At 50.9% G+C, this 27,043-nt stretch overlaps 1 protein-coding gene across 3 annotated transcripts in view; it reads left to right on the forward strand.

Moving 5' to 3' along the window:
* The window catches only part of PHKA2 (phosphorylase kinase regulatory subunit alpha 2), a 72,307-nt gene extending 59,929 nt beyond the window's left edge, over positions 1 to 12,378 (forward strand). For all 3 annotated transcript variants that reach the window (XM_066249651.1, XM_066249652.1, XM_066249653.1), the window contains 5 exons: positions 955 to 1,008; positions 2,813 to 2,983; positions 4,994 to 5,047; positions 5,971 to 6,171; positions 7,144 to 12,378. In XM_066249651.1, coding sequence (XP_066105748.1) covers positions 955 to 1,008; positions 2,813 to 2,983; positions 4,994 to 5,047; positions 5,971 to 6,171; positions 7,144 to 7,314 — 651 coding nt within the window. In that variant the 3' untranslated portion in view covers positions 7,315 to 12,378. The remainder of the gene's footprint in view (positions 1 to 954; positions 1,009 to 2,812; positions 2,984 to 4,993; positions 5,048 to 5,970; positions 6,172 to 7,143) is intronic.
* Positions 12,379 to 27,043: the final 14,665 nt, after the last annotated feature.

Raw genomic sequence — 27,043 nt, forward strand, 5'->3', positions numbered from 1 at the left:
CGCCTTCCTCCTTCGTCCAGGGGACTTGATTGTATTCCTAATGGTTTAATGTCCCCATGGCTGAGAGTGTGGAGGAATCGTGTAATGACACGCAGCTCTCTGTGTTGTCCCCGGGTTACGTGTGTGCTCTCTCATTCACACTTAGGCTCTTTCCAAGTAAAGAACCGACTTTCCAAACATGTTCCTTTGCCAGCCACTTGGTGGCACCATCCCTCTGGTTAGTCTCATCCGCATGGCGCCTTCCTGGGAATATGGGTGGTTCCTTCTGCCTCCGGTTCCTGGCTTCCTTGCATATTATGGGGACAAAACAATCACCTTTCTTCGTTGATGGCTTTAAGTTCAGTTAGCCAAATACAAGTTTTGTATTTGGCTATTTCTATCAAGGAAACATTTTCTCTGTCCAAAATTTAATAGATGCCATGACATTTTCAATTTGTTCACTTTTGCAAGAAGAGCATGTGTGGGTGCACATGTGTGTGACAGACACTATTAAAGGTGCATTCTGGATTTTTAGATGAGGAAGTATTTATTTGCTCAAAGGTCATCAGCCTGATCTTATTTGTTCATTTAACAAATATCTTTTGAAAGTCAGGTGCCAGATGCTAAATGCTGCTTATAGCTATTTTGTTGCTCCTCTGTAGATTTTCACAACTCTTAACATCAAAGATTAGCATTTCATGGCTGGGACTTTGGAAAATAAATTGGGTCCTAACTTGATGAGGAACCCTCCACATCGGACCAGAACATGGTAGCACTTCATACCGAGAGAGTGTTTCCCAAGTTCACTGCCCGCAGGGTCGCTGGGGCTGTGAGCCTGTTGCCGAGTGAGAACCATCCGCCTGCATCGCGGCGCCTTCTTTCTGCGGATGTCGTCCACGCTGGCCTGCGTTCCTCCTCCGCCTGCGCCCCATAGTGTCGCTGCTCAGGACTGAGTGGACTCTCCTTGTCTTGTAGCTCTTCTCCGTGAGCCAGGCCGCATCCAGCAGTTCGCACTCCTCCAAGTCTCTGGTAAACGCTGCGTCCCAACCCGTCCTCTCCGCGCCTCCTTGTGTGTGCTGTCTCGGTCCTCATTCTTCTCATCCCTCACCCCTCACTCCTGAGGACTGGAACACGTTTCAATGGTTTCATTTGGCTGTCATTATGAGAAGAGTCTAGAAAGCAAGCCAGAAAGTTCTCAAACCGAGTTCTGTTTGTCCTGGACCTCGGAAACCTTAGAGGCATTGCTTCTGGGCCTTTCTGTGGAGCCGTCGTGGTGACCCGTTGCCCACATGTGCTCATCAGCTCTGTGTACTCATAATGGCCCTGCTTGGTAGGAGGCCTCAGATAAAGTGGAGGACTAGGGAGAACTGCAATCGCTGAGGCGATTCTGAACTCTGAATCTTCCTCCTGAAATGAGGAGGAAACCAGCTGAGTCATTGATGAGTGTGGCTGTAATTACTTTTATTTGTATCTAATTGTTGCCGTATTTAAATGGCAGTAATGAGCCCAGTGGAATAACCCAGCCTAACAGCCTTTCAAAATAAGATCCGATGAAGTCAAAATGAGCCCATAGAGAACACTGCTGCCTCCTGCCCTGGTAGCATGCTTAACATTTGGGTTTCATTCTCAAAGCTTTCAATGTAATGTTGTGCACTGAGAACTGAAAGTGCCAGTTAGTCCGGAACCAATATAATGTGTGTGGGAGGACGTGGGTTATCCCTTTCCAACCTGGAGACCCGGCACTTAGAATCAGAGTCAATTGGCAGGAAGGAGGCGGGCCCGGAGCCATGCCACGGGAGGGAGCCCCGCATGGCCTCGCCCCATCTGCTGCTGGGGGCAGCCCCACGTTCAGGCCTGCTCTCCAGGCCCCTGCAGGGAGCCTCTCGGAGCACCTCTGCTGTCATGGGTGGCCTGCCGAGGCCAGCAGAACTGCTGGCTCTGCCCAAAGCGGCCACCGCGCAGGCCAGAATAAGGGTGGCCTCAGGCAAGGAGGTGGGCAGGAGACGCCGCCCTCTCCCTCTGATTCAGCTGAGCGGGTTCCTGGCTCAGAGGCTGCCGTGCCCCGAATTAGGATAAAGCCCTGTGCTGGGCACAGAGTCGAGAGCAGACTGAGAAGGACCAGTGCATAGACCACACGCCCTGAGGCCTCACTCCTCACTCCTAACTGGGGATTCCCAGGCCCACCCCCACCCCTACTCCATGTTATGTGTTGCGTTTTCTGTGGCACCTGCTCTATGGGAGGTGACTGCCGCTTCTCTGTGGCACTGTAGAAGTGGGCACTTTGGCATTTGTCTCCCTGGGCCGCAGCACCTCTGGGGACTTACCTGCCCCGAGGCCCAGTGGCTCTCTCCGGGTCCCCCTGCAGCAGTGCTAGAAGGCCTTGCCAGTAACAGCCAACCCCCGTGAGCCCTTTCCACCAGCTAGGTGTGCTCTGGGGCTTCTCTGTGTCTTCAGCCAGTGAGGCTGACTATGACCGCGCCGTGCAGATAGATGAGGGCGGGCCCAGAGTGGTGTCAGGGTCAGGATCACAGCAGCTGGTGCCGAGCTGGGAGTTGCAGCTGACCCCAGAGGCTGTGCTCTCCTGCTCGGCGTCCTGGCAGGTCCTGGGTGCTCGCTGCTGCGCTACCTCGTGGGGCTGGGCGCAGTGCACCGGCCCAGTTCAGTAAGCCAGCCAGTGCGTGGAAGAGTTCGTCCAGTTTTAAGAAAGAGACTCAGATCGAGGAGGCGTGCTTCTCTCTGGGCAACTAGTGATCAGTGCTTTGAGCAGTTCGCTGAGCTGTTCCGTGGCGCCGGCTCCGGGGCTCCTGAACGCCACGCGCTGTCTGTCTTGCAGAGGTCCAGCACCCCGTCCTCACCCACGGGCACATCCTCTTCGGACTCGGGCGGCCACCACATCGGCTGGGGGGAGCGGCAGGGCCAGTGGCTGCGTCGGAGAAGGCTGGACGGGGCCATCAACAGGGTGCCCGTAGGATTCTACCAGAAGGTGTGGAAGATCCTTCAGAAGGTGAGCTGGGCCACGGTGCCGGCTTGTGCGGGCCTCGTGGCTGGGGACACACGCTCCCCAGGAAATGCACCAACCCCCTCACTGCCTTTGTGAGACACGGTGACACCTATGGGCATCATCAAGGAGCATGGGGCTGCAGAACAAGCGAGCACATGGGCCCTGAGCTCGGGAAGCCCACAGCCTCTGCATTCACCGCTGGGGAGGTCCTTTCTCTGGGGGCTGTCCTGTGCACTGCGGAATGTTCCTCCACCAGCTAGATGACACTACCACCCCCATCCCCCGTTTTGACAACCAACAATGTCTCCAGACATTGTCAAGTGTCCCCTGGGCAGCAGATCACTCCTGGTTGACAACTGCTGGCTGGAACCACAGCAAGTTAGATACGGTGATAGCCCAGGTGGTAAAGGACCACCTTTGCCACATTAGGAATGTAGAAAAGTCAGAAGATAGACTAGCAGCAGGGAAGGCAGCAAGGAAGGCTTGGGTGTGAACACCAATGCACAGACCGCCGATCAGTACCCACCCCACCCTGTCCTGCTCATTGGACCGGCATGGTGTCCACGCCGTTCCAGTGATTCCCGCCTGCAGGGCAAACGAATGGAGGGCTTCCAGTCTGACTCCAGGTCCCAGGGGCCCTGAAGGCACAAGCCCTACAATCCCTGGGCCTGTGCCTCCCCACTGGGAAGACAGGAACCCCAGATCCACTCCCCACAGTGCTCACTATTCCTGTGGCCACCAGATAGGGCTGCCTGTCGCAGCAGAGGCCATCAGAAACATGCAGGGACAGCCACCGACTGCATCGAGCGCGTGAGAGCCCAGCCCAAACGCCTGTGGCCAAGGAGGGGTCTGAGGGGGAAGCCATGACCCTTGGCTCTCTGAAGCCACGTCCTGTCCCCTCCTCCATCAGCCCGGAGCACTATGCCTCCCCGGGTCCCACGAGAGCTTCTCCGTCCTCCCACCAGGAGGGGCAGTCAGCCTCAGTTCAAAGCTCCGGTGCAGACCAGGAACAGTGGGCAGGACCAACTTTTCCTGAGCTGTTTTCGTCAGCTCCTTTCGCAGTAGGAGAGGAGAAAGTCGTCCCAAACAAGCGCATAGCACAAGCCCCTTCCCAGAGCCACAGCGCCGCTCGGCTATGGAGCGTCTGCACAGGGTCCCGGGACATGAGGGAGCCTTTGGCCCCTCTATGAGGGGCCTGAGGTCTTCGTCACCGAGCTGGGCATGGGCACAGGCACGTCAGAGCAGTCCCTGTCCCCATGCAGCTGGGCTCCTGGTCCCCATCTGGGAGCAGAGCACCCGGAGCACACAAAGGCCTCTTGTAGGGACGCATGAGCATTTGCAGCCGCTCTGCCCTCAGCCCCCGGGGACAGGGATAGGGGTGGGCAGCTGCTGGCAGCCAGGACACTGGGATTTAAAAGACAGCCAATTAGAGGAGAACAAACTGTTCCTAGAAAATCTCCCCACTCCTCCTGGGGCATCACACGCTTCCATCCTGACTTCCACTGGCTCGACACCAAGACGCTTTTATTATGAAAAAGCTACATTTTGTATTGAGTTGGTGCTTGATATTTATATACATGGGTGTGCATGTCTGTGCATGTGCTCAAGTTTGCTGTGATTGCTGCTTATTATAGAAATCTCAAAAATAGATGCCTTGCAAAGGCACAGAAGCGTCACTTCACCAGCAGGAGCCATGAAACTCTCCCTTTTTATGGCACCAATGGGGGTCTCTCAGCCTAGTGAAATGTGGAACTTCCGCAGAGGAGGGCCCGCACTCCTGGGCATTGTTCGTGCGCAGTCTGAAACATGCCTGCTGGTTCCCTAGAACTGTTCCATCAGAAACACAGCCTGTGGGCAGTGAGCACAGCTCTCTAAAAATAAATGCCAGTCTGGCGTCCTCCAGCCCGCACGCAGGTTTCCAGGGCAGAGCCACCTGAGCGTCTGTGCGTGTGCGTGCACACTTATCAAGCCTGTTCTGGAATCTGAAACGTGATATGTGTGTTCTGTCTGCAGTGCCACGGTCTGTCCATCGACGGCTACGTGCTCCCGTCCTCCACAACACGAGAGGTACGACGGGAAAACCCGGGCCAGCCCACCGCCGTTTCCACCCGGTGCTGCGTTCCATGGGCTCTGACCTCAATGCTTCTTTCAGCCTCTCACGTATATAGACAGGCCATTTGGAGGTCTGATATTTTTAGCTACTCAACCCTCAAATTTTACAAAGTTTATACTTAGTAGCATCACCTTTTCTCCTTCCTCTGAGAAACAGTGTTTCTGAACTGTCACGGTCTTTAGATTTTCCCCATAAAACCCTATTAAGAGAACAGAGCAGAGCTGCATGCCAGACTCACTGGACGTGTGTGCCGCCTCCTGACCCCTCTCTCTGCTGAGAGCAGTCCTCTTCCCTGGTTCCTTCTCCCCTATTAGTTTAAAAATGGATTTTTTAGTTTTTACCCTGCCTAAGGCACCATGCCATATGCCACAAGAATGATGAAGAAGAATGAGAAATGGTCCCTGCCCCCAGGAAGTCAGAGTCCAGTGCGCTAGGGAAAGAAAGCCAGGACAAGGCCGACTGCGTCCCAGAGCAGAGCCTCGGCCTCCTGCTCCAGAAGGTTCCAGCGGGCAGAGTCAGGACAGTGGCCAGAAGGGAGGTAGCATTGGAGCTGAGCTCTGAACCCAGCGTGGTCAGCATGAGTGACAGGCCCGTGTCCCGGCTCACTCCTGACCCCTTTGACAGGCCCGTGTCCTGGCTCCCTCGTGACCCCTTTGACGGGCCTGTGCCCCGGCTCACCCCTGACCCCTTTGACAGGCCCGTGTCCCGGCTCACTCGTGACCCCTTGGACGGGCCCGTGTCCTGGCTCAGTCCTGACCCCTTTGACAGGCCCGTGTCCTGACTCACTCCTGACCCCTTTGATGGGCCCGCGTCCTGGCTCAGTCCTGACCCCTTTGACAGGCCCATGCCCTGGCTCACTCCTGACCCCCTTTGGCAGATGACTCCGCAGGAGATCAAGTTCGCTGTCCATGTGGAGTCGGTGCTGAACCGTGTGCCCCAGCCGGAGTACCGGCAGCTGCTGGTGGAAGCCATCATGGTGCTGACGCTGCTCTCAGACACGGAGATGAACAGCATCGGCGGCATCATCCATGTGGACCAGATCGTGCAGGTGGCCAACCAGCTGTTCATGCAGGACCAGGTGGGTGTGCCCGAGCGTGCCTGCTCACCCCACAGCCACGATGGGGACAGAGAGGCAGGGTAGGCAGTCTGACTGGCATTCATTAAGGCTGGAGATTCTTGTCTAATGGGAAACAAAGTTCTCAAAGCAAATGTCATCACCAATGGTAAAAAATGTCAACCATTTGGTTAGAAAATGGCACAGTGGCCACTTGGGAAATCTAAAGGCCTTTGAAGAGGGACAGGCCCGTTTCAGCATAGGTTTTTGGTTTTTTTTTTCATTTTTCTGAAGCTGGAAACAGGGAGAGACAGTCAGACAGACTCCCGCATGCGCCCGACCGGGATCCACCCGGCACGCCCACCAGGGGCGATGCTCTGCCCACCAGGGGGCGATGCTCTGCCCACCAGGGGGCGATGCTCTGCCCATCCTGGGCGTCGCCATGTTGCGACCAGAGCCACTCTAGCACCTGAGGCAGAGGCCACAGAGCCATCCCCAGCGCCCGGGCCATCTTTGCTGCAATGGAGCCTTGGCTGCGGGAGGGGAAGAGAGAGACAGAGAGGAAAGCACGGCGGAGGGGTGGAGAAGCAAATGGGCACTTCTCCTGTGTGCCCTGGCTGGGAATTGAACCCGGGTCCTCCGCACGCTAGGCCGACGCTCTACCGCTGAGCCAACCGGCCAGGGCATCAGCATAGGTTTTAATGCAGACACCACCCTTGCTTGTCTATGGCCCTGGGTAGACAACACCACTTACACTGCACCCAGAGTTGCATTGGGAGGAGGCATTCTCTTATGAGAGACAGTGGTGCCCCATGAACGGGGGCATGTGGAACCAGGGCAGTGCCTGGAGCAGTGCCACACCCTCCCCGGGTACTGTGGACTCTCCATCCCCTGGCCCGGAGCTGCACGGGCCGGCCGTGGGCCTGCAGCATGGCAACCACAGGGCTGCAAGGAGCCAACTCTGCTCATCCTTTCCTCTGCCTTTTCCTGCTGCAGATGTCGATTGGCGCCATGGACACCCTGGAGAAGGACCAAGCCACAGGCATCTGCCACTTCTTTTATGACAGTGCTCCAAGTGGGGCTTATGGGACAATGACCTACCTAACGAAGGCAGTGGCTTCTCATTTGCAGGAATTGCTGCCCAATTCAGGCTGCCAGATGCAATAGGGCCTTGGCGCCGAGTCTCACTTGTCCGCTAGCCTCATTGGGAACTTTCTTCTGTTGCCCAAGATGTCTTGTGCTGTCACAAAAGCATGTCCCATCAGATACACTGGCAGAGTGAAGATGACAGTGACCTGAAACCAGTGTATGTCCAAGCCACAGAAAGAGCTGAGGAACCCTGTACTTCCCCCCAAGGAGCCTCATAGGATCATTGTCAGGTCCATTTTGCTGGAACACCTGTCACAGCATCTGGTCTCTGGACTCTGAGGAGCCAGCTTAAGTTGGCTGTCATAGAGTCACCGAAATAGGCTTGGTGAGCTACCGCACATCTTACATCCTTCCAGCAGCTCAGCTAGACAAGCAGACCTGGACAAGGGGAACGTCTTAACAAGACGTGGCCTGTCTGTGGACCAAACTGTCTATCAAACAGAACAGTTCTAGCTTTCTGGGGAAGTTTAGTTTAGCTGTGGCTTGCTTGCTTTCTTGACCTCTTGTCTTACTGGCATAGCTAGCTTCATTAACTTTGGCTAATGGTCTTCAAGGATTTTATCCTGACTACCCATGAATTAGGGTTTTCTCCTGCCTTTTGAAAATTCCCTCTTCTTCTGGAATCTGTTCTTACAGCTGGGCCAGCTCTTGTTTGAGGGGGGCGCTGGAGCAGGCAGGAAGTCCCCGTAGGAGGCCTGTGCCCCCTGTACCATCACCCCCACCCCAGCGGTCCCGCCCCTTGTGCTCTGGTGAGCCAGGTGAGGAGTGTGCCGCACCAGAGGCCATGGGAATGGTGGTGGTGGTGTGCTCCCGCAAAGACAGTGCTTCTCTGAGGATAAGCCAGGCTGGGGGCTGGGGACCCAAGCCCTTCTCTGGAAGCACGTCCGTCTAACACTCTCGGATAGGTGTGGTTGGAGGCCCGGAGTTTAGAGGAACCAGGGCAAATCCTGGCCAGGCAGGGCCTCATCACTCTTCAGCCAGTGTCCTGGGGGTTGAAGTTTCTCTCCAGGCGTTGTCATGGGTAGGGGTAGAGGGCTAGATGACAGGCAAAGCGTTTCTGTGAATAATGGAGTTCAAAGGACAGTCACCTGGCGGCCACATGATGAGCCCTCGCTGTTTGAGAGGGTGGCTTGGATTGGTGAGAACTCTGCCTCTGAAATGGGAATGCGGTCATTGGATCTTCACTCGGAAGTTTAAGTGACGGTGGCTGCTTTGAGGGGACACTGTGGTATGTGACACCCCTGAGAATCAAGATGTAGTACTAACGGTGATTCTGGAAGCAAAGGGAAGTTCCTGACGCTTCTGGCTGAAGGGTCTCTTCTCAGTCCCAGCCCAATACTTCGCAGTGGCCTCTGGGAGAGAGTCTAGAACACAGTGTTGGAGCACCGGGCTGGGCCCGGCGGTGGAAGGTGCTGTTCAGTCTATGCCTCTGTTTTTTATTGCTTCAGAAGCACAGTCCTTTCCTTTATGGGGCACAGAGGGGTCGCTAAGGAACAGGCTCCCGAGTCGCAGCCTCTGCTCCCGTAGATGTCCCTACTCCCTCTCCTCCGCCCCTCAGCTTGTCCCCTCAGCCCTGCCATCAATGTCGGTATGGAAAACCATTCTTCTCAGATTACGAGAACCTTCCTTCATTTTATCAGCATGTGTTGAGAAAGCCTTCTTCCTCTGTGCCAGGGTGGGAATGCGAAGACAAATGAGACATGACTCAGGAAGGCCGATGTGGCAAGGTGACCGTGCTTTAGTGTGGCGAGGGTGGCATTAGAGAGCCTGACAAAGAGACGGCTGGGAAGGTGGGCCCTGCCCAGAACACGGGCACTGCTGGGGCAGATCCCAGCGTCAGTGTGGGCGCCATGCCCCCACCTCCGGGCTCCTGCAGTGCCCGGAGCCTTCCTGTTCATGCCCCGTCTTCCCTGGGAAACCTGTTTGCTCCCATTTGCCTCTGATTGTCCAGGGGTGGGGTCACAGCCACCCAGATTTCACAGTAACATTTTCATAGCCTGTATTTTTGGTGTCCTTCAGACATGCTTGCCATACACGGCTCAGGTCATTTACCTTGTAGACTTGCAGAGCATTTCAATCACAGATAATGTGAGAAAGGTACGAGCTACAAACGTCCTGCTTGCTTCTTGGCAGAAGGCTCAGGAAGAGTTACAGCCCCCCTCCCCCCATGAGCCAGGTGTTAATTTAGAACAATCACCTGCCCGTGGATGACGTGCAGAAGCCACAGATGCTGTGTTTGGCCTCACCAACCGCAACACGGGCCAGGAGAGGAGCCCTAATAAGCAATTCAACCGAGCCTTCGAGTCAGTCTTCTGAAGCCTCTTCCAGAGGATGCCCTGAAATAGTACCGCATTTCCACGGGTACCGAGCTGGCAGCTTCAAAGGAGAGCAGGCTCCGGAAACTGGGTCCCTTTCCCGAGCAGCCGAGACCCACGCGGCCAAGAGGAACAGATGATGGGGGGGGGGCAGTTCTGCCCATCCTGGCCTCGTGGTGTTGGGAGGCGGGGGTGCTCTTTCCCAGTTTTGGCCTTTGTTGGGTGCTGGAGGCAGAATATTCTGTCTCAGAGCCAGAAACAAACATTTCTTTCGACATCCTCGAGGGAAAGGCAGCAGCTGCCCCACCTGCTGCTCGCTCCAGCAGCAAGAAGGAAGAGCTGTCTCCGCATCCAACTAGCCTTCCATCCCAGCTCTGACCTGCCCGAGTTATTTAGTCTTTGTGTGCCTCAATTTACCCATCTGGAAAGTGTGCAAGAAGCCCACAGACTGGCAAAGGAGTAAGCACAAGGGGATGACAGGACACCCCAAGCCCCCCACCTCCAGCACTCGGGGCTCAGGGCCTTCCCACTCCCGGAAGCCAGCTCTGCGTGCTGGCGCCGTGGGCCAGGCTCTCCTGGTCAGGCCTGTGTCTGCCGGGCAGACATCTGTCAGGTCAGTTAGAGCTTCTGCAGCTCTTCTGAGGTCAGGGAATGGAAAGAGAGACCATTACCCATTAGCTGCTCCCTGTGTAAAAGAAGAAAATGAAAAAAGACCAAAGGCCAGGAGGCGAGAGAAACAGTGTGTCAGTTGATTGATGCCACTTATTTCTGCACAAGAAGACAGGGGACTCAGCCTCCCTTGATGTAAAACAGCACAAGTCTGGCAAATAGCTTTTGTCTTCTCTGCTCCCTTGTTGTCAGAGGGCACAAAAGCCTCCCACCCCTTCCTTGGCACCATTATCCTGCAAGGTGACTTAGGCTTTTGAAGTCCCGGCCATCTGTTCTCTGTGTCTCTGGACTTTGCATGGTCCCAGAATTCCTTCTGTCCTCCCAAACTGGGCCACCAACAATAGCTCTGCTTGTGAGGGGAAAGGAAAGCCGCTGTCGCCCTATTAGAGCCCCCTTATCCCCCTTGGAAAGCCATGCAGGAAAATCCATGTCCTTGAGTTACCAAGAGTTCTCTGAGGAATGAGAAGATCTGAAACAGCAAGAAGAGACTGTTCTCAAAGCTAATACACGGAGTGTATTTGACTGATGGTCTGAGAGAAAAATTCCATCAGAAAACAAGTGTGTGTGTGTTTAAGGAACATATGTGCAATTTTGGCAAAAATGCCTTCTTAGAAGGAATGGAATAATTGGAACCAATGAACTCCGAAGTCACGTGATTCATCCCTCTGCCTTACTGCAATATGTCAACTATTCCGAAAAATGAATTGCTCAGAATGCATTTACTGTGTATTGCTTGGCATGCGAAAACATAGAGTAGGGTGGTGGGAAACGGAAAAAATGGCTTTTGTTATAAAGACATCTAAGGAAGGACACTTCCCAGCCTCCTGCAGAAGCGTTCCTAGCACTTGGTCTATCAGCACCGCCATGCCCCAAACCTAACTTCTAAGCCCCTTTGGCCTCTCTTTCAGCAGGTGGCCGGCGGACACTGCCACCACCAGCTGGTGTCACTGAGGCACCAGGCTTTGCAAAGGACACAGCTTTGGGTCATCCACCTGGGACCAAGCTGCAGGTGAATTAAGCACAGGACAATGGCTGTGCTCTCCATGTCTCCTTTTTTTGAAGGAGCTTTTCCAGATGCAAACCCAGCCTAGACACACCCAGGAGAAGTGCCGGTCCTTGGCTCTAATCGTTCATGGCCTCAGTGTCACCCTCTGGCCCTGTGTCACAGTTCTTATTTGCAAATAACAGCAACTCTGGCTGAGTAGGAAATGTTTCTTAAAGGATATTGGATAAGTCACATGGTCACCAGGCTTGGCACGTCCCCAGCCAGGAACAAGGCCCCGTGTCAGTCCTGGGGGCTCCCAGGCTCACATACTGGAGCTTGTACCACAGAGAGTCCCCATGTCGGCCACCATCACTAGGACCACTGCCTCTGCTCTTGGAAACTAAATATAGAGGCTACCACCTGTCACCAGAGTGGATTTCACATAGCCGCTGTCAATTCAGCCTCAGGCAGGTGTGTTGCATCAGCTGGGGGGGGGGGAGGTGACAGGCTGTTAGCTGAGAGGGAGGTTGGAAAAGCCAGATCTTTGAGTTCCTCCGAAAATGGAGGCAGGGTTGTCTTCCTAATGTGGGGAATCCCCCAGACCCAGAAAGAGAGTTCGAAGCTGAGCATGCAGAACTGAGTGTCCACTACGGTCAGGACTCTTGGCTTTTATTCCTTTGCCACAGTCTGCGCTGAGAACCAACCTGGAAGGCCTGTGTGCCCTGTGGGAAGGAAGTGAAGAGAGGCGGGCAGGGACCACCAGGCTTGGGCAGGTCATCGCAGTGCCCCTCTGAGCTCAGCTGGGACACTGCGAGTTCTCCCTTTGGATAGAAATGTTACTAAGTTATCGTGGCTGGTCTCTGGTCGCTGCTGCTGCTCAGATCGCCAAGCACACCACCACCCAGTGCACCCAGGAAAACCCCCCACTCCCCACACCCGTCAGAGCTGGAGGAACTACTGCGTCCCGCTGTTTTCTGTGCCCATCAACCCCCGTTGGCCTTTTTCTGGACCCTGAGTGACAGCCCCTCTGGGACAAGACGGAAATGATTGTCCCATCTTTCCTTCTAAGTCTTTAGCCAGCTGGGGGATTTAAAAATAAAGAATTGCAATTGCTTCCAGATGGGAGCCTCGCTCCTGACACTGTGCATCATTTCCCTCGGCTGTCACCGGGATCAGTCCCTGAGTTCTTGTGCGCGCGTCTGAGTCACTCTCCTGGGCTTGAGAGAGCATAGCCATCGAGGTGAGCTGGACTCTCTCTGCAGCTCCCCTCCCTCTCCCTCTCTCTCTCCCTCCTTCTGTGGCAGCTCCCATGGCTTTTCTTCCCCGAGCAGTCAGCTGACATGTGCTGCAGGGATCACACTCACCCTCACACACAACCGCCATGTTTCTGTCCCCGGTCCATAGACTGAGACCGGAGATAGTTTTGTGCTGTCAGCACACATTTATGTGGTTGGCGCTATGCTTGGCAGGCTGCGGTATAGACAGCTCCAGGCCGAGTAAAGGAGGAGACACAATAAGCAAGTCAACAGGCAGAGAGGGGTCAAATTAAAGCCCAGAGCCAGAAAAGGGTTCAGTCTGAGTACTGGGTCAGCGGAGGTTGGGATGGGGGATGGGGAGCGGGGATGGGATCGCAGAGGCCATATCAGAGTCCTTTGTCACTTGAGGCCAGACGCCACACCTCCACCAGGACCAGCCCTACTTTCTCAATGGGCACAGGGAGAAGAAGGCCACCCTGGCGCCGCTCAGGAAAGACTGGCGGGGGGGGGGGGCTGACTTCCCGAACCCTCCCCGGTGTGATGTGTGATGCCCCCCACCAGCAGGTCAAGGATGAGTAACAATACTCCTTTGCGAAACTGGGCCTCAGGCCAGGAGCTTCTTAGACTGTAATCCATAAGTACTGGACTGCACCTTATTGAACTATGTCAAAGTGCCGGGGTGGGGCGGGGGAATTCAACAGCTCTGTGGGGCCATCTCCACGGCTCCATGCAGTTCGGCCAAGGGGGGCTCCAAAGCAGCCCCTGACCCCTCTCCCCTCTCCCCACCCGGACAAGAAGCAAAGGGGCAATTAGATGCACACTGCGTCAGCGATGGCGAGAGCTGTGGACAAGACAGGAACTTTACAGAGCAAGAGCAAGAGCAAGGCGGCCTAGCGGTGCTGGGGTCCGTATCCGGGATGATTAGAGGAAATCTCTGAGGAGGCAGGATCTGGTCAGAGACCTGGAAGAAAGGAGGTACTGAGCCAGACAATACCTGGGAGCAGCATGCCAGGCGGAGGGAACAAAGGCCCGAGGCAGGCATGCATCTAATATGTTTGCAGAAAGGGAAGGTCAGGGGCAGAAGTGGAGCCATCAAAGGGAGGAGCTTATGGGGGCAGTGCGGGGGGACAGAGGGATGACACGATTATTGCCAATCCTTTCAGAGACATTTGCTTTCCGGGGACGCAGGGCAGAGGGCAGAGGGTTTCATTGCACAGTGGGTTTGGAGGGACCGTGTGTGGGGGGAGCTGAGCGGGGAAGGGAGGAAGTGCCGAAGACGGTTTCCCGTCCCTCTGCCCCTTCGAGAAGCCCAGCAGCTGCTGGAGCAGCCTCCGCTTGGCTGCTCTTCAGGGGTAAGGATCCGGGAGCTAGAACACGGGGTGACCAGATGACTGAATTACAGGGAGGTTACTCCTGTTCCCTTCCTCAGCCCTACTTCCGTCTCAGGCCTGACCCCGTGCAGTCCTTCCCCCGTTTTCAAAACACACCCACACCTGTCACCAGCCATTGCCTGCCTCTGCCCACCAGCGCCACGCCTGCAGGGCTGGGCTGGGATCCCCGTGCGGGCTCCTCTGCCACAGGCTCTGCCGAGGGACAGTGGCTGGGGCTCTGTCCCCAGTTCCCATCCTAGGCTCCACTTCGCCTGCTCTTGCCTGCCCTTGGAGAAATCTCTTCTCACCTCCAACCTAAGGGACTTCCAGCCTCTTCTCTGCCATCTGCAAGCACCCGCCTGCCTTTCAAGAGGGGCTTTAAAAGCGCTACAAAGCTTGTGAGCGGAGCCCTTCTAGGCTCTGCAGGCTTCGCATTCTGCAAGTCGTTCAAACGCTGCTTCCTCTGCACTTGAAATAGATGTGCTGTGCTGAGTTTTAAATTTGACACATTTCTTTTTTTGAACTTAAAAAAAAGCACAATGAAAAGCAAGCAAGCGATGTAGTGAGTCATCCTCGGGAGGAGGCGGTGGGCAGCGGAATATTCTAGGAGGCTGGCCAGGGTGTGCACCCTAAGCGCGCAGAGGCCGGGAGTGCGGATGGGAACACTTGAGGCCCACAGCATTGGCTCTGAGGAGTCCCTGGAATTAGTGACTTTGTCTTCTGTGGGTCGTGTCTGCACAATCCGGTGGGTTGGAAAGACAGAGGAAAGCACAGAGATTAAAACCGGACATCCCGTCGAGCGACACATTCCTCAGATATCAGCAGACAGCATACTATTACCATCAGACATTTGCTTCGTTAGAGGACTGTAAGTAGGACAGAATTTTAAAGACGGGGAACCGATGTTCAAGAGGGCTTATGAATTTCATGAATTCTCCCACGTTAGATCAGGACTAAGGCCTGATTGGAGATTCCATGTTTACCTAGATCTGGGCAGAGAGCATTGCATTGCCCTTAGAAATCCACCCCAGAAGAGAGACTCTCAGCCTCCTGGATTACCAAGACTTGGATGGTAGCCATATAGAGAAATGTTGCGGGGATGGGGTTCTCAGCTCGGAGAAGAGGGAAGGAAGGGCTCGAAGCAGCCTAAGATGCCCCAGGTCATGTTGGCGAACGGGCAGCCGGGTGCAGCCCGATGCAGTCCGCCCAGCTTCAGACCCACGCTTGCCCAGGAGAGGCGCTGCAGAGAGCTCAGGGCTAGAGTGCCAACGCTCTGGGCTTGGTCCTCGGTCTAAGAACAGCCCCTAAGTAGCCCTTAGACTCCCAGCCTGAAGCGGCAGGCCAGGTCCTGCTCTGCTCTCTCTAAAAGACTGTTTCAAATCAGAAGAAATGTGGTTAATGCTCTGAAAACTCCACAGGTGTGAACAACTAGTGTAGCTGTTGTAATGTTGATACCACCACCCAAGAGGCCTTGACCTGCCTGTCAGCCTTCGGCAAAACTGCAATGGAGGCAGCATTGGGCTTAAGGAGTAGCTCCTCCTTTTGACCACCTTCTAGGCCCCTGGCCCTTCATCCACCAGGCACTCTGGGGCCTACTGGGCCTGCAGTCCAATGTCCACACTGCTGCTTAGAGCTGGGCACCCTTGGTGCCTCAGTTTCCCCCTCTGTGAAATGGGATGCTAAGTGTATCGACTGTCCTCATTGGGCGGTTCCAGAGATGAACAGAGGCTGAATGACAGTGACTACAGTCACCCTCCCACCCCAGGGCCCCCCACCAATATCTGCAGGCTCCTAACCCCATGGGAGGCACCCCAGGTGTTTATGAATATGGGATTTAGTCTGCGGCCATACCACCCTGAACGTATTGTACCCCATCTCGCCTGATCTCGGAATATGGGTTCTGAAGTTAGACAGGGTACATTTGTAGCTGCGTGGCCATGAGCCTCGTTTCCTCATTTGTCAAATGCAGGTAATAGTACTCATCATGTAAGGTTTTGAAGGACCAAAAAATTAGATAATGGGCATAAAAAAATGTAAGAAGCCTATCACACCTGCAACCTGGCAGACCCTGGTTCCGTGCAATCAGGGGTCAGTAACTGGCACAGAGGTCAAGGTTACCGCCCTTTGTTCTGCCCTTCGGAGGGCTCTCTGCTGTGGACCAGGCTGAAGCAGTGTGAGCAGAGGCAAGGATGATGGCACTTTGGGGAGGAGAAGCAAAGAGCCTCAAAGCCCTATCTTCATCTTTGACCTCTGAATTCCTTCTTTGTCTTGGAAATTGTGGCCAAGGGCCTGAGGGGAAGCATTTATTACCCCCATTTTGTAGGAAGGAAAAGAGAGGCTTCGAGAAGCTCAGGGAACTGCCCGGGATTCCAGAGTCTATACAGAACTGGTAAGAGCTGAGTCAAAGCTGGGCCTTGCTCTTTAAAACGGTATTCTTTTCCCAAGGAGTCGTCCTTCCCAGTTTCTTTTTAAAGTCAGACGAACAACGCACAAAACAAGATGGTGAAACGGGGAGAAAGTTCAGGCAGCGCCCAGCTGGCCCCTCCCCGTGTCATTCCTCAGCATTTGATTGGGTCCTGACAGTTTCCCCAAGCTCTGCTCAGCTGCGGCCAAGCCTCCCTGGGCATCGGGCCTCCTCGGCCTGGCTCGGCGGAGCAGGCAGCTAGGCAGCCTCTGTGCACCCCCAGCCCGAGGCCCGTCTCCACTCCCCATCTCCCACCTTCCTGGGAGGAAACAGGTCCCTCCTCTGCTGCCCAGCTCTGTACCCCAGCCACAAGGAGCACCCGCCCCAACGAACTCCCATTCTCAGGGCAGGCTTACGCGAACACTCAGTTATCAGCGCGCTAACAGTCATTCCAGTGTCTTTGGCCACAGGTTTTTGTGCGGGTGATACATTGAGAACTTGCTCTTGGGAAAGACCTGTAAGGAAGTGAGAGAATCAAACAGCACAGAGGAACAGGGGAAGGAGCTGCATCCAGACGGAGACCAGCCATAGCCTGAGTCCTCAGGCAGCTCTGCAGTGTCAACTTCCAAACAGACCACTTCCTGCCTTGAGGGGAGGAAGCTGAGCTGTTGGCCCCTCCTCCTTCAGTCTGCCATTGGAGCCAGGGGGAATCCTGACCTCCCAGGCAGGTGCCTCTCATCAGTCTAGCCCTAGGGCAACTCGGGGTTCCCTAAAGCACAGCACCAAGCGAGTGGTTAGTCCTGGGGCTGGAGGATGGCTTCCCAGGCAATGAAGGGGATATGGTGGCCCCCAACAGTTATTCTTATTATTTTTTCTGAAGCTGGAAACTGGGAGAGACAGTCAGACAGACTCCCGCATGCGCCCGACCGGGATCCACCCGGCACGCCCACCAGGGGCGACGCTCTGCCCACCAGGGGGCGATGCTCTGCCCCTCTGGGGCGTCGCTCTGCCGCAACCAGAGCCACTCTAGCGCCTGGGGCAGAGGCCAAGGAGCCATCCCCAGTGCCCGGGCCATCTTTGCTCCAATGGAGCCCTGGCTGCGGGAGGGGAAGAGAGACAGAGAGGAAGGAGGGGGGGTGGAGAAGCAGATGGGCGCTTCTCCTATGTGCCCTGGCCGGGAATCAAACCCGCGTACCCCGCACGCCAGGCCGACGCTCTACCGCTGAGCCAACCGGCCAGGGCCCCCCAACAGTTATTCTTATTTTGCAGAACAAGAAACAAAGGCTCCAAATGCTCAAGTCATTTGTCCAGAGTTTCACAGCCCTTTGGTAGCAGGGAGGCAGAAGTTGTGTGACTTCAAGACCCAGGTAGAGTTGTCAGAGTCAGCAAATAAAAACACATAATGCTCAGTTAAATTGGAATTTCAAGTAAACAACCAATAAATTTCTAGTATAGGCATGTCCGTAACTAATATTTGGGGCATGCTTATACTAAAAAATTATCTGGAAATTGTGGACAAAAAATAAATTTTTTTTTTAATAAACCAAGATGTGGCCACCAACTGAACCTGACAAGCTCAGGGAAAGCCTACACAATGAGCTTGCGAATCCAGGGAACTAAGGTAAACACAAGATGGTCTAAATCAAAGCTTTCTAACTAAATGCAGTTTATGGTGGGCAGTCCTGTCCCAGGGAAGAACTCTCTCTAAACAAAGGTCAGTGGTTGCTTTTCCTGAAGCCTGCCTGCTGTCTTTTATATCTATGGTAATGCGCCTGCTAACATGCCTTTGGAATGGAAGGGTCCTCTTCTTCTTTCCCCATCAGGCCAGACATCCGCCAGAGCAGAAGCCATAGACCCCTCATTGTCACTGTTATGTGAACCATTAGCTGTTAGCTGTCCCCTTCCTGCCTATGTAAACATGTCAACAACATACACGATCTCCCTGCTTTGCCTTCTCCAGCTTCCCTAATCTGTCACCACTGAATTTGATGTCACCCCCTTACGACTCCCCTTTGATTCTGATGTATAAAATATGTGGTGAAACTACCATTTGCTGGAGCATTTTCTCAATTCATTGAGATTCTGCTTCCCGGCAATTGTTGACAGTTTGGCTCAAAAAAACTCATAAAAAATTCTTACAGGTTTGGAAGTTGTTTTACATTGACAAAATCAAATTGAACTGGGTGTCCTGTTTTTTATATTTGGCAACGCTGAAGCTCACCAGAGGCCAGTTGGTATACATTTTGCATAATGCCAGATATTAGGGCAAATGCATCATCTTTAATTGAAATGCACAGTAATGCTTTTTTTTTGGGGGGGGGCCTACTGGTTTGGTCCTGTACCAAGGACATAGCTGTGAGTACATCTCCACATCTGTAAAATGAATTGCTTCAAACAGAGCAGCTCCAAGTGTCCTCCCTGAAGCCACAAAGCCACAAGTGGAAGTCCAGCAGGCAGGTGGCCTGGGTTTCCCTCCACCCTGGCCAGGGAGCTTGGACTAATTTCCGTGTCTGTCTCCCAATCGATCCATCAGACATCCATGCTCTAGTGCTCCGTGCATCTCAATCCAGGCTAATCATGAAGGGAAGCCCAAGAGGCGGTGGCCCAGCCACAAGGTTTTGTCAGCTTGTTCGAAAAGGCTCCTCTCCTTACTGAGGTCCCCTCAAGAACTGTCTTCCACATGTGATGTGACAAATGACACCTGCAGCAAACCATTTCCAGGGTCCTCTCCCCCTCCCAGTGGGAGGCATTTCCTCTCGCACCCAGGGTAGCGAGGCCTGAGGCATGCTCACTGAGGCAGCAGCTCATTGGGCTATAATTAAATCAGACCAGGAACGTATTGTTCACAGAGACCTTTGCGTGAGTCATGATGGTGAAGTGAATCACACTGCCGCATAAGTTCTATTTTTATTTGCTTTATTTGGGGTCTTTATACTGAGGCTCAGTATATAGAGCCCTCTCTGTCTGCACTTATGCTCCATCTTTGGGGAGAGCCTCAAGCCGGGACATGGCTAAGGGTCCAACTGGGTAGCCCGGAAGGAGAGCAAGAGGTGGTGGGGTGGCCAACCCAGGGAATCATCCCCCCAAGGTGGGTGCCCTGGGCCACCAGGAAACAAAAGGAGGACCAATCTGGCCATTTTGACTATTGCTAGTATCCCAAATTTTTTTAAATTAATTTTAATGGGGTGACATTGATAAATCAGGGTGCATAGGTTCAGAGAAAACATCTCTAGGTTATTTTGACATTTGATTATGCTGCATTCCCATCACCCAAAGTCAAATTGTCTTCTGTCACCTTCTAACTGGTTTTCTTTGCCAATTTTTTTTAAAATAAATTTTGGTGAGAGGGAAGAGGTTGAAACTGCTGGTTAAAATGAAGTTTCCAGATCCCTCTGCAGCTTTGGGTTAACTCAGTTCCCAGGATGCATGTCAGACAGCACAGCCGGTGCCCACCCACTGACCTCCCAGCCCTCTCCACCACACATGCGTGGGACCTTGGGCAGCTGGCTGAAGCTCTCTCTGTGTGTGAAATAGGAATGATAACAGTATTTACCTCCGAATGTGGTTGTGAAGATTGGTAAGCTAATATGTATGAAGTGTTCAGAACAGCGCTTGGCTCAGAGGAAATGCTAATATATGAGATTTTATCACCATCATCATATCATCACCATGGCCAGCATCAGACCTTCAGTGACAGCACTGAGCACTGAGGGGACAGGGCCACACTTGCTTTACAGACAGCCAGAGGCAGGAGACCTGACAGACCAGAGGCGAAATTCACAGGCTGTGGGAACCGCCAGGAGACTTACCTGAATTCTGTCCTGTCAGTTTTGTCACAGGTGAAGAAATGCAAGTCTTTTCTCATGGACTTTTAGCAACTGAGCAGGAAGAGTCATGTTCTGTCCAGTGCTCTTTGATGACATTCCCTGTTGCACTGACATTCTTGGAGAGGAGAGTGGCGTTACTTTGAGCAACAAGGCCCCCACAACCCTGACGCAATCACCGTCATCACTCAGCGTGCACATTCAGGCAGAAGTTCCATCCATGTCACCTCATCTGGATCCTCACACCCATCCCCAGAGGAGGTCAGCAGTGCAAAGGACCTGCCAGACTGTGGACTCCCTGGAGCCTAACGAAGAGCTTTCACCTCCTCAGACCCTACGTGTATGTGGCCTCAGGGTCTCCCACTCATTTCCAACAGGAATTTCTTTTATCACTCCGAGTTCTCTATGCTTTCGAAGATTTTATCTACCGAGCTGCAAGTGATAACTAAATTTGTTCTCCTGTTATTTATTAATTGGAGACTAACATAATGGCTAAATGAAGTTTCTCTTCAGCAAGAGATAAATGGTATTCCCAAGCTGAGGAGCTGGGATTCCTTCCAAAAACCAAGAAGTGTGACATTTTCGTTGGCATGAGGTGTCTTACTGGAGCTCCATGCATAGTCTCTGGAGGGCTTTATAAAATGACAACATGTCACAGACTCCTGTTAAGATGACTGCTCTCCCGGGAGGTTCAGCGACCCCAGGAGGGGAGCCATGGGCTTTGATGCACCATGGCAGTCTAAGCAAAACCCCTGCCCCCAGGACAATGGTTGGACAACGGCCCGAGGAAGCAGCGCTCTAGGAAAGGAAGGGACATAATAGCTGGTGCTGGGAACAGAGCCTCAAGCCTGTGCCCAAGACAGAGACTTCCCACACCGAGGACTCAGGGTCCCTTTCCTCTGGTGACAGCACCAAAGCCATAGAGGCCCTGGGAACACCACCTTCCCAGACCTCCAGGCATAGCCCAAAGCTCTGCTCCTTTCCTAAGATGCTCAGAATGCAAGGGTGTACCTTTCTACAGGGAAGGACACACCTACGGCAGGAAGTCCGGAACCCCCCTAAGAAGCCTCTTGGAAAACACACCCAACAGGCCCGCAGTGCTGACCACATCGGGCAAATGGAGCCCGTGACACTAAGGAAGCACCTTTTCCACTTGAATGCTCAGTTGTGGCTCACTAGAGACCTCCACCAATGTGTCCTGAGACAGCGACAGACCCTGACACTAAACTGATCTGGAGCATGAGCCATGTTTATTCAGTTAGAAATGCTTGGCTCTGTTCTGAATTCCAGGTATTGTTGAAAGATCAGTTGTATTAGAGTCAAAAGGACATTTGACTTTCAAGTCTATGACTTTATGTGTACTATTTTGTAACTTAAAACTCTCATGTGAAAGACTTAAAAAATACATACAACTACAAGTTCCATTAACAGTCTATTTATCATAGATAGATATTACTACAGGAAAAATGGAATAAATGGCAACTTAAACTAGAAAAATAAATAAAAAACAAAAGAACAGTTTCATAAATAGAGTAAAATGCCTGACCTCTGGTGGTGCAGGTGGTGCAGTGGATAAAGCATCGACCTGGAAGGCTGAGGTCGCTGGTTCAAAACCCTGGGCTTGCCTGGTCAAGGCATATAGGGGACTTGATGCTTCCTGCTCCTCCCCCCTTCTCTCCCTCTCTCTTCTCTGAAATGAATAAATAAAATCTAAAAAAAAATTTTAAAAATAGAGTAAAATGAGTAAAGTAAAATCAAGTATATCACTCAATTCACCAAAGCTGATTAAACTGAACTCATCCAATAAAAGACAAAGACCATCATACAGTATTAAATATTAAAATCCAGGTATATGCTGCTTAGAGGAAAAACACATGAAATAAAGTAACAAAGAAAGATTGAAAATTAAATGCCAACAAAAAGGAAGCAGGAATAGCACAGGTAAGGAGAAAATTAGGGCTCAAAACAGGATCAGTAAGGGCACTCTGTATAATAAAAATAAACAATTAAGAACATATAATATTCATAAACTTAATATAGATGCTAAAATTATAAGGCAAAAAACTATAGAAATGTAAACAGAATATAATAAAAATACAGTGTTTGAGGGATGCTTCAATTTCAGAACGGGATATAGCTAATAAGCAAAAAATCAGTAGAAGCATAGATAATTGATGATTTCCTTCTTGTATCAATCAGTAGTGATTGATACAAGTAATAATATGGAGCAACATATACAGAGAGCCTGACATTCTTCAAATGGAAAATATATTTTGTCCATGAAACACTTACAGAAATGTCAAGTATATGACCACAAAGAAAATATTTTTTTTTTAAAATTTCAATTAGAGGCCCTGGCCGGTTTGCTCAGTGGTAGAGCATCGGCCTGGCGTGCAGGAGTCCCGGGTTCGATTCCCAGCCAGGGCACACAGGAGAAGTGCCCATCTGCTTCTCCCTTCCCTCTCTATTTCCTCTCTGTCTCTCTCTTCCCCTCCTGCAGCCAAGGTTCCATTGGAGCAAAGTTTGCCCAGGCGCTGAGGATGGCTCTGTGGCCTCTGCCTCAGGCGCTAGAATGGCTCTGCTTGCAGCAGAGTGACGCCCCAGAGGGGCAGAGCATCGCCCCCTGGTGGGCAGAGCGTCGCCCCCTGGTGGGCATGCTGGGTGGATCCCGGTCGGGCGCATGCGAGAGTCTGTCTGACTGCCTCCCCGTTTCCAACTTTGGAAGAATACAAAAAGAAAAAAAAATTTTCAATTAGAGTTGACAGTCAATATTATTTTGTATTAGTTTCAGGTGTACCTCATAGTGGATAGACGAATACTTTACAAAGTGTTACCCCTGATATTTTAGTACTCACCTGGCACCATACACAGTTATTACACTATTACTGACTATATTTCCTACACTGTACTTTACATCCCCATGACTATTTTGTAACTACCAATCCACTTCTCAATCCCTTCACCTTTCAAAGAAAACCTTATTAAATCTTTGAGGAATAATGAAAGAGTAAAATTTTAAAATACAGAATATTTTTAAATGTGGAAAGTAAAAAACACACTCCTGGAACCTGAGATTAAAGAGGAAACTAATGGAAAAGAGAATTTCATACTAAAACTTTCAGGACACAGAGAAAGCAGGGCTTAAAGGAAAATTCATAGCCTTAAATCAGGGGTCGGGAACCTATGGCTCACGAGCCAGATGTGGCTCTTTTGATAGCTGCATCTGGCTCGCAGACAAATCTTTAATAAAAAAAATTATAACGTTAAAAATATAAAACATTCTCATGTATTACAATCCATTCATTTCCTACTGCTCATGTTCATGGTTATGGGTGGCTGGAGCCAATCACAGCTGTCCTCTGGGACAACACCAAATTTTTATTGGATAATGCATAACATACACGGATCGTTGTATGGCTCTCATGGAATTACATTTTAAAATATGTGGCTTTCATGGCTCTCTCAGCCAAAAAAGTTCCCAACCCCTGCCTTAAATGTTTCCATTATTTTTTTTAAATGTCTGAAAATGAAGGACCTATACCAGTGGTTGGCAAACTCATTAGTCACCAGAGCCAAATATTAACAGTACAACAATTGAAATTTCTTTTGAGAGTCAAATTTTTAAAACTTAAACTATATAGGTAGGTACATTCCTTATCAAGGTAGCGCCCACATGTGGTATTTTGTGAAAGAGCCACACTCAAGGGGCCAAAGAGCTGCATGTGGCTCACAAGCCACGGTTTGCCAAACACTGACCTATACCAATCTTAAATTAGAAAAAGAACAGCAAAATAATAAACAAACAAAAATCAGAAGAGAAAATTTGCACAGATGAAAGTTGAAACAGAAAACAAATATCCCTTTCCCAAAATAGCTCAAAGAAAAAATATATGCAAAAGCTGATATGTAGAAAGGACAGAGATGACATCAGACTAATGGCAGCCTGAGAGATACCCACTTGAAATTTGACAAATTGGACAACTATAACACAGGGAAGCAACCCCAACTGGGCTTGCAGGTGGACCTGAAAGATCCACGCACCCAATTGACTAAAGGTGGGAAGGATAAAAAAACAGGGACTGAAGATAAGGCACACTCACAGTGGGTTGGAGAGAGGCCCAGAGTGGCTGAGCTTTCATCCACTGAGACTCTAAAAACCTGGCGAGACCGGGTCTTCCTCTGCTGGGAGGAGCAGAGAGACTGGGGGGAATCTGGTGTGATACTGAACCAAAGCAGCAGAGTGTGGGGTCACCACCAGTGTTCCCATGGTCTGCAGGCAGCTTGCACTCAGACAGAAACACAAAAATTAAAAGTGCAGCCCCTAGCCTCCCAGATCCCACCTCCCGTACCTTGTAGAGTGGCAGAAACATACCTCACAGCTGAAGAACAGAGGTGCTCTGTGTCTGGTCCCTAGCTCTGTTGGGATGCAGGGAAGAGCACCCAGAGGCCTGAGATCACCACTGCTAAAGCCATAAACCTCACAGCAAGCCCCACCCATCATCGTGACTGCAGCTCTGCCTCCACATTGGTGGGATTCAGCTGGCTGGCCCTGGCTTGACAGAAATAATACCTTGTTTTTTGTTGAGTTCGGGGAACCAGTTGTTAAAATGGCACTTGCAATTAGGGTTCTCTCTAAGGTGGGCACCTGGGCAGCTGCCCAATATGGAAATCAGAAACTTATATTTCTTACTTTTTTTTGACAGAGACAGAGAGAGAGAGTCAGAGAGAGGGATAGACAGACAGGAAGGGAGGGAAATAAGCATCAATTCTTTGTTGCAGCACCTTAGTTATTCATTGATTGCTTTTTCATATGTGCCTTGACTGGGTGACTACAGCAGAGCAAGTGACCCCTTGCTCAAGCCAGCAACCTCGGGCTTTCCAACCTGGGTCCTCTGCATCCCAGTCTAATGCTCTATCCACAGCACTACCACCTGGTCAGTCTCCTTACTCTTTTTTAATGTTCATCTGCACAACATTGTATTCTAAGTGTCTGTAGTAATGTTCATTCTGTCCATAGGTGAAAAAAATTGCAAGTGAGGATGCTAGTCAAGATTGAATCAATATAGGCCCTGGCCAGCTGGCTCAGTGGTAGAGCATCAGCCTGGCGTGCAGGAGTCCCGGGTTCAATTCCCGTCCAGGGCACACAGGAGAAGTGCCCATCTGCTTCTCCACCCCTCCCCCTCTCCTTCCTCTCTGTCTCTCTCTTCCCCTCCCGCAGCTGAGGCTCCATTGCAGCAAAAGTTGGCCCGGACACTGAGGATGGCTCTATGGCCTCTGCCTCAGGCGCTAGAGTGGCTCTGGTCGCAACAGAGCAATGCCCCGGAGGGGCAGAGCATCGTCCCCTGGTGGGCATGCCGGGTGGATCCTGGTTGGGTGCATGCAGGAGTCTGTCTGACTACCTCCCCGTTTCCAGCTTTAGAAAAAGAAAAAAAAAGAAAAAAAAAGAAAAAAAATTGAATCAATATAGAAATATCTTAAATAACAGTTTTGTTTTTTGTCAAGTATTTAATATTTTTTCATTAATATTTTAAAACTCTTATAATTTAGTTTTGTATGCTTCTTTTATTGTTATTTAAGTATTAAATGCATAAAATAATAAACTACCTTTTGGTATATCATTTTTTATACTTAAAATGATCATTAGGGCAGAGAACTGGTTGTTAAAATTATTTGAATCCACCACTGCGCCTCCACCTTTGCAACAACAACTTCTCAGCAGAGGTCAGCCTGGGATTTTACAGAGCTAAAACTAGTAATACAGCAGTACCTACTGAGAGAAGATAGAAAACCCTCTCAGAAATTTTTTCTAATTTTTTGTTTTTCTTTAGTTCTTTTTGTTGTTGTATTTGTTTGTTTTTGATTATTATTTTGTTGGGTTTTGTTTTTTCAATTTTTCTCTTTTTTAATATTTTATTTTAAATTTACTTTTGTTTATTTTTTGCTTGCTTGATGTTTTAACAATACCACTCTCAAATGCCCTCAAGGCAGAAAAAAAAAGAATATCATGACTACCCAAGAAAGAGACATAGTTCAAAAAGAAAATGAAAAATTTCCAGAAAGCACTCTCAATCACATGGAAACCTTGGAGTTAAATGATAGAGAATTCAAAATTGAAGCTCTGAAAATACTCAACAAGATGTGAGAAAACTCTGAAAGGCAACTTAATGAGCTCAGAAAACAAAACAAATACCTCACCAAGGAGATTGAAACTTTACAAACAAAGATGAAGAATTCAATATATAAACTGAAGACTGAGGTAGCAAGTTTGGCTAATAGAACAGGTCAGGTAGAGGAGAGAATCAGTGACATCAAAGACAGGCAACTAGAGATGATACAAAGGGAAAGAGAGAGAGATTCAAGAATTTTTAAAAAGTAAGAGAGCTCTATGAGAATTGTCTGACTACAGCAGAAAGAGCAATATAAGAATAATGGAAAAATCAGAAGAAGAAGGAGGAGGAGGAGGAGGAGGAAAGAGGGAGAAGGAAACAGAGAGCCTATTCAAACAATCATGAGAACTTCCAAAGCCTATGGAAAGAGTTGGATCCTCAAATCCAATAATCAAACAGAATGCTAGTTACCTCAACCCAAACAGGAAATCTCCAAGGAACATGGTATTAAAAATGTCAAAAATCAATAACAAAGATAAAATCCACAAGGCAGCTAGGACAACAAATAATTTAACACATAAAGGAAGGCCCATCAGGTTATCATCAGACTTCTTATCAGAAACTCTACAAGCCAGAAGAGAGTGGACCCAACATTCAAAGTACAGAAAGAGAGGAATTACCAGCCAAGAATACTATATCCATCAAAGTTTCAAATCAATGTAATACACCACGTCAACAGAACAAAAGATAAAAATCATATGATCCTGTCAACAGATGCAGAAAAAGCATTCAATAAGATACAACATCCATTTATGTT

The sequence above is a fragment of the Saccopteryx bilineata genome, chromosome X (assembly GCF_036850765.1).
Source record: "Saccopteryx bilineata isolate mSacBil1 chromosome X, mSacBil1_pri_phased_curated, whole genome shotgun sequence".
Lineage (NCBI taxonomy): Eukaryota > Metazoa > Chordata > Mammalia > Chiroptera > Emballonuridae > Saccopteryx > Saccopteryx bilineata.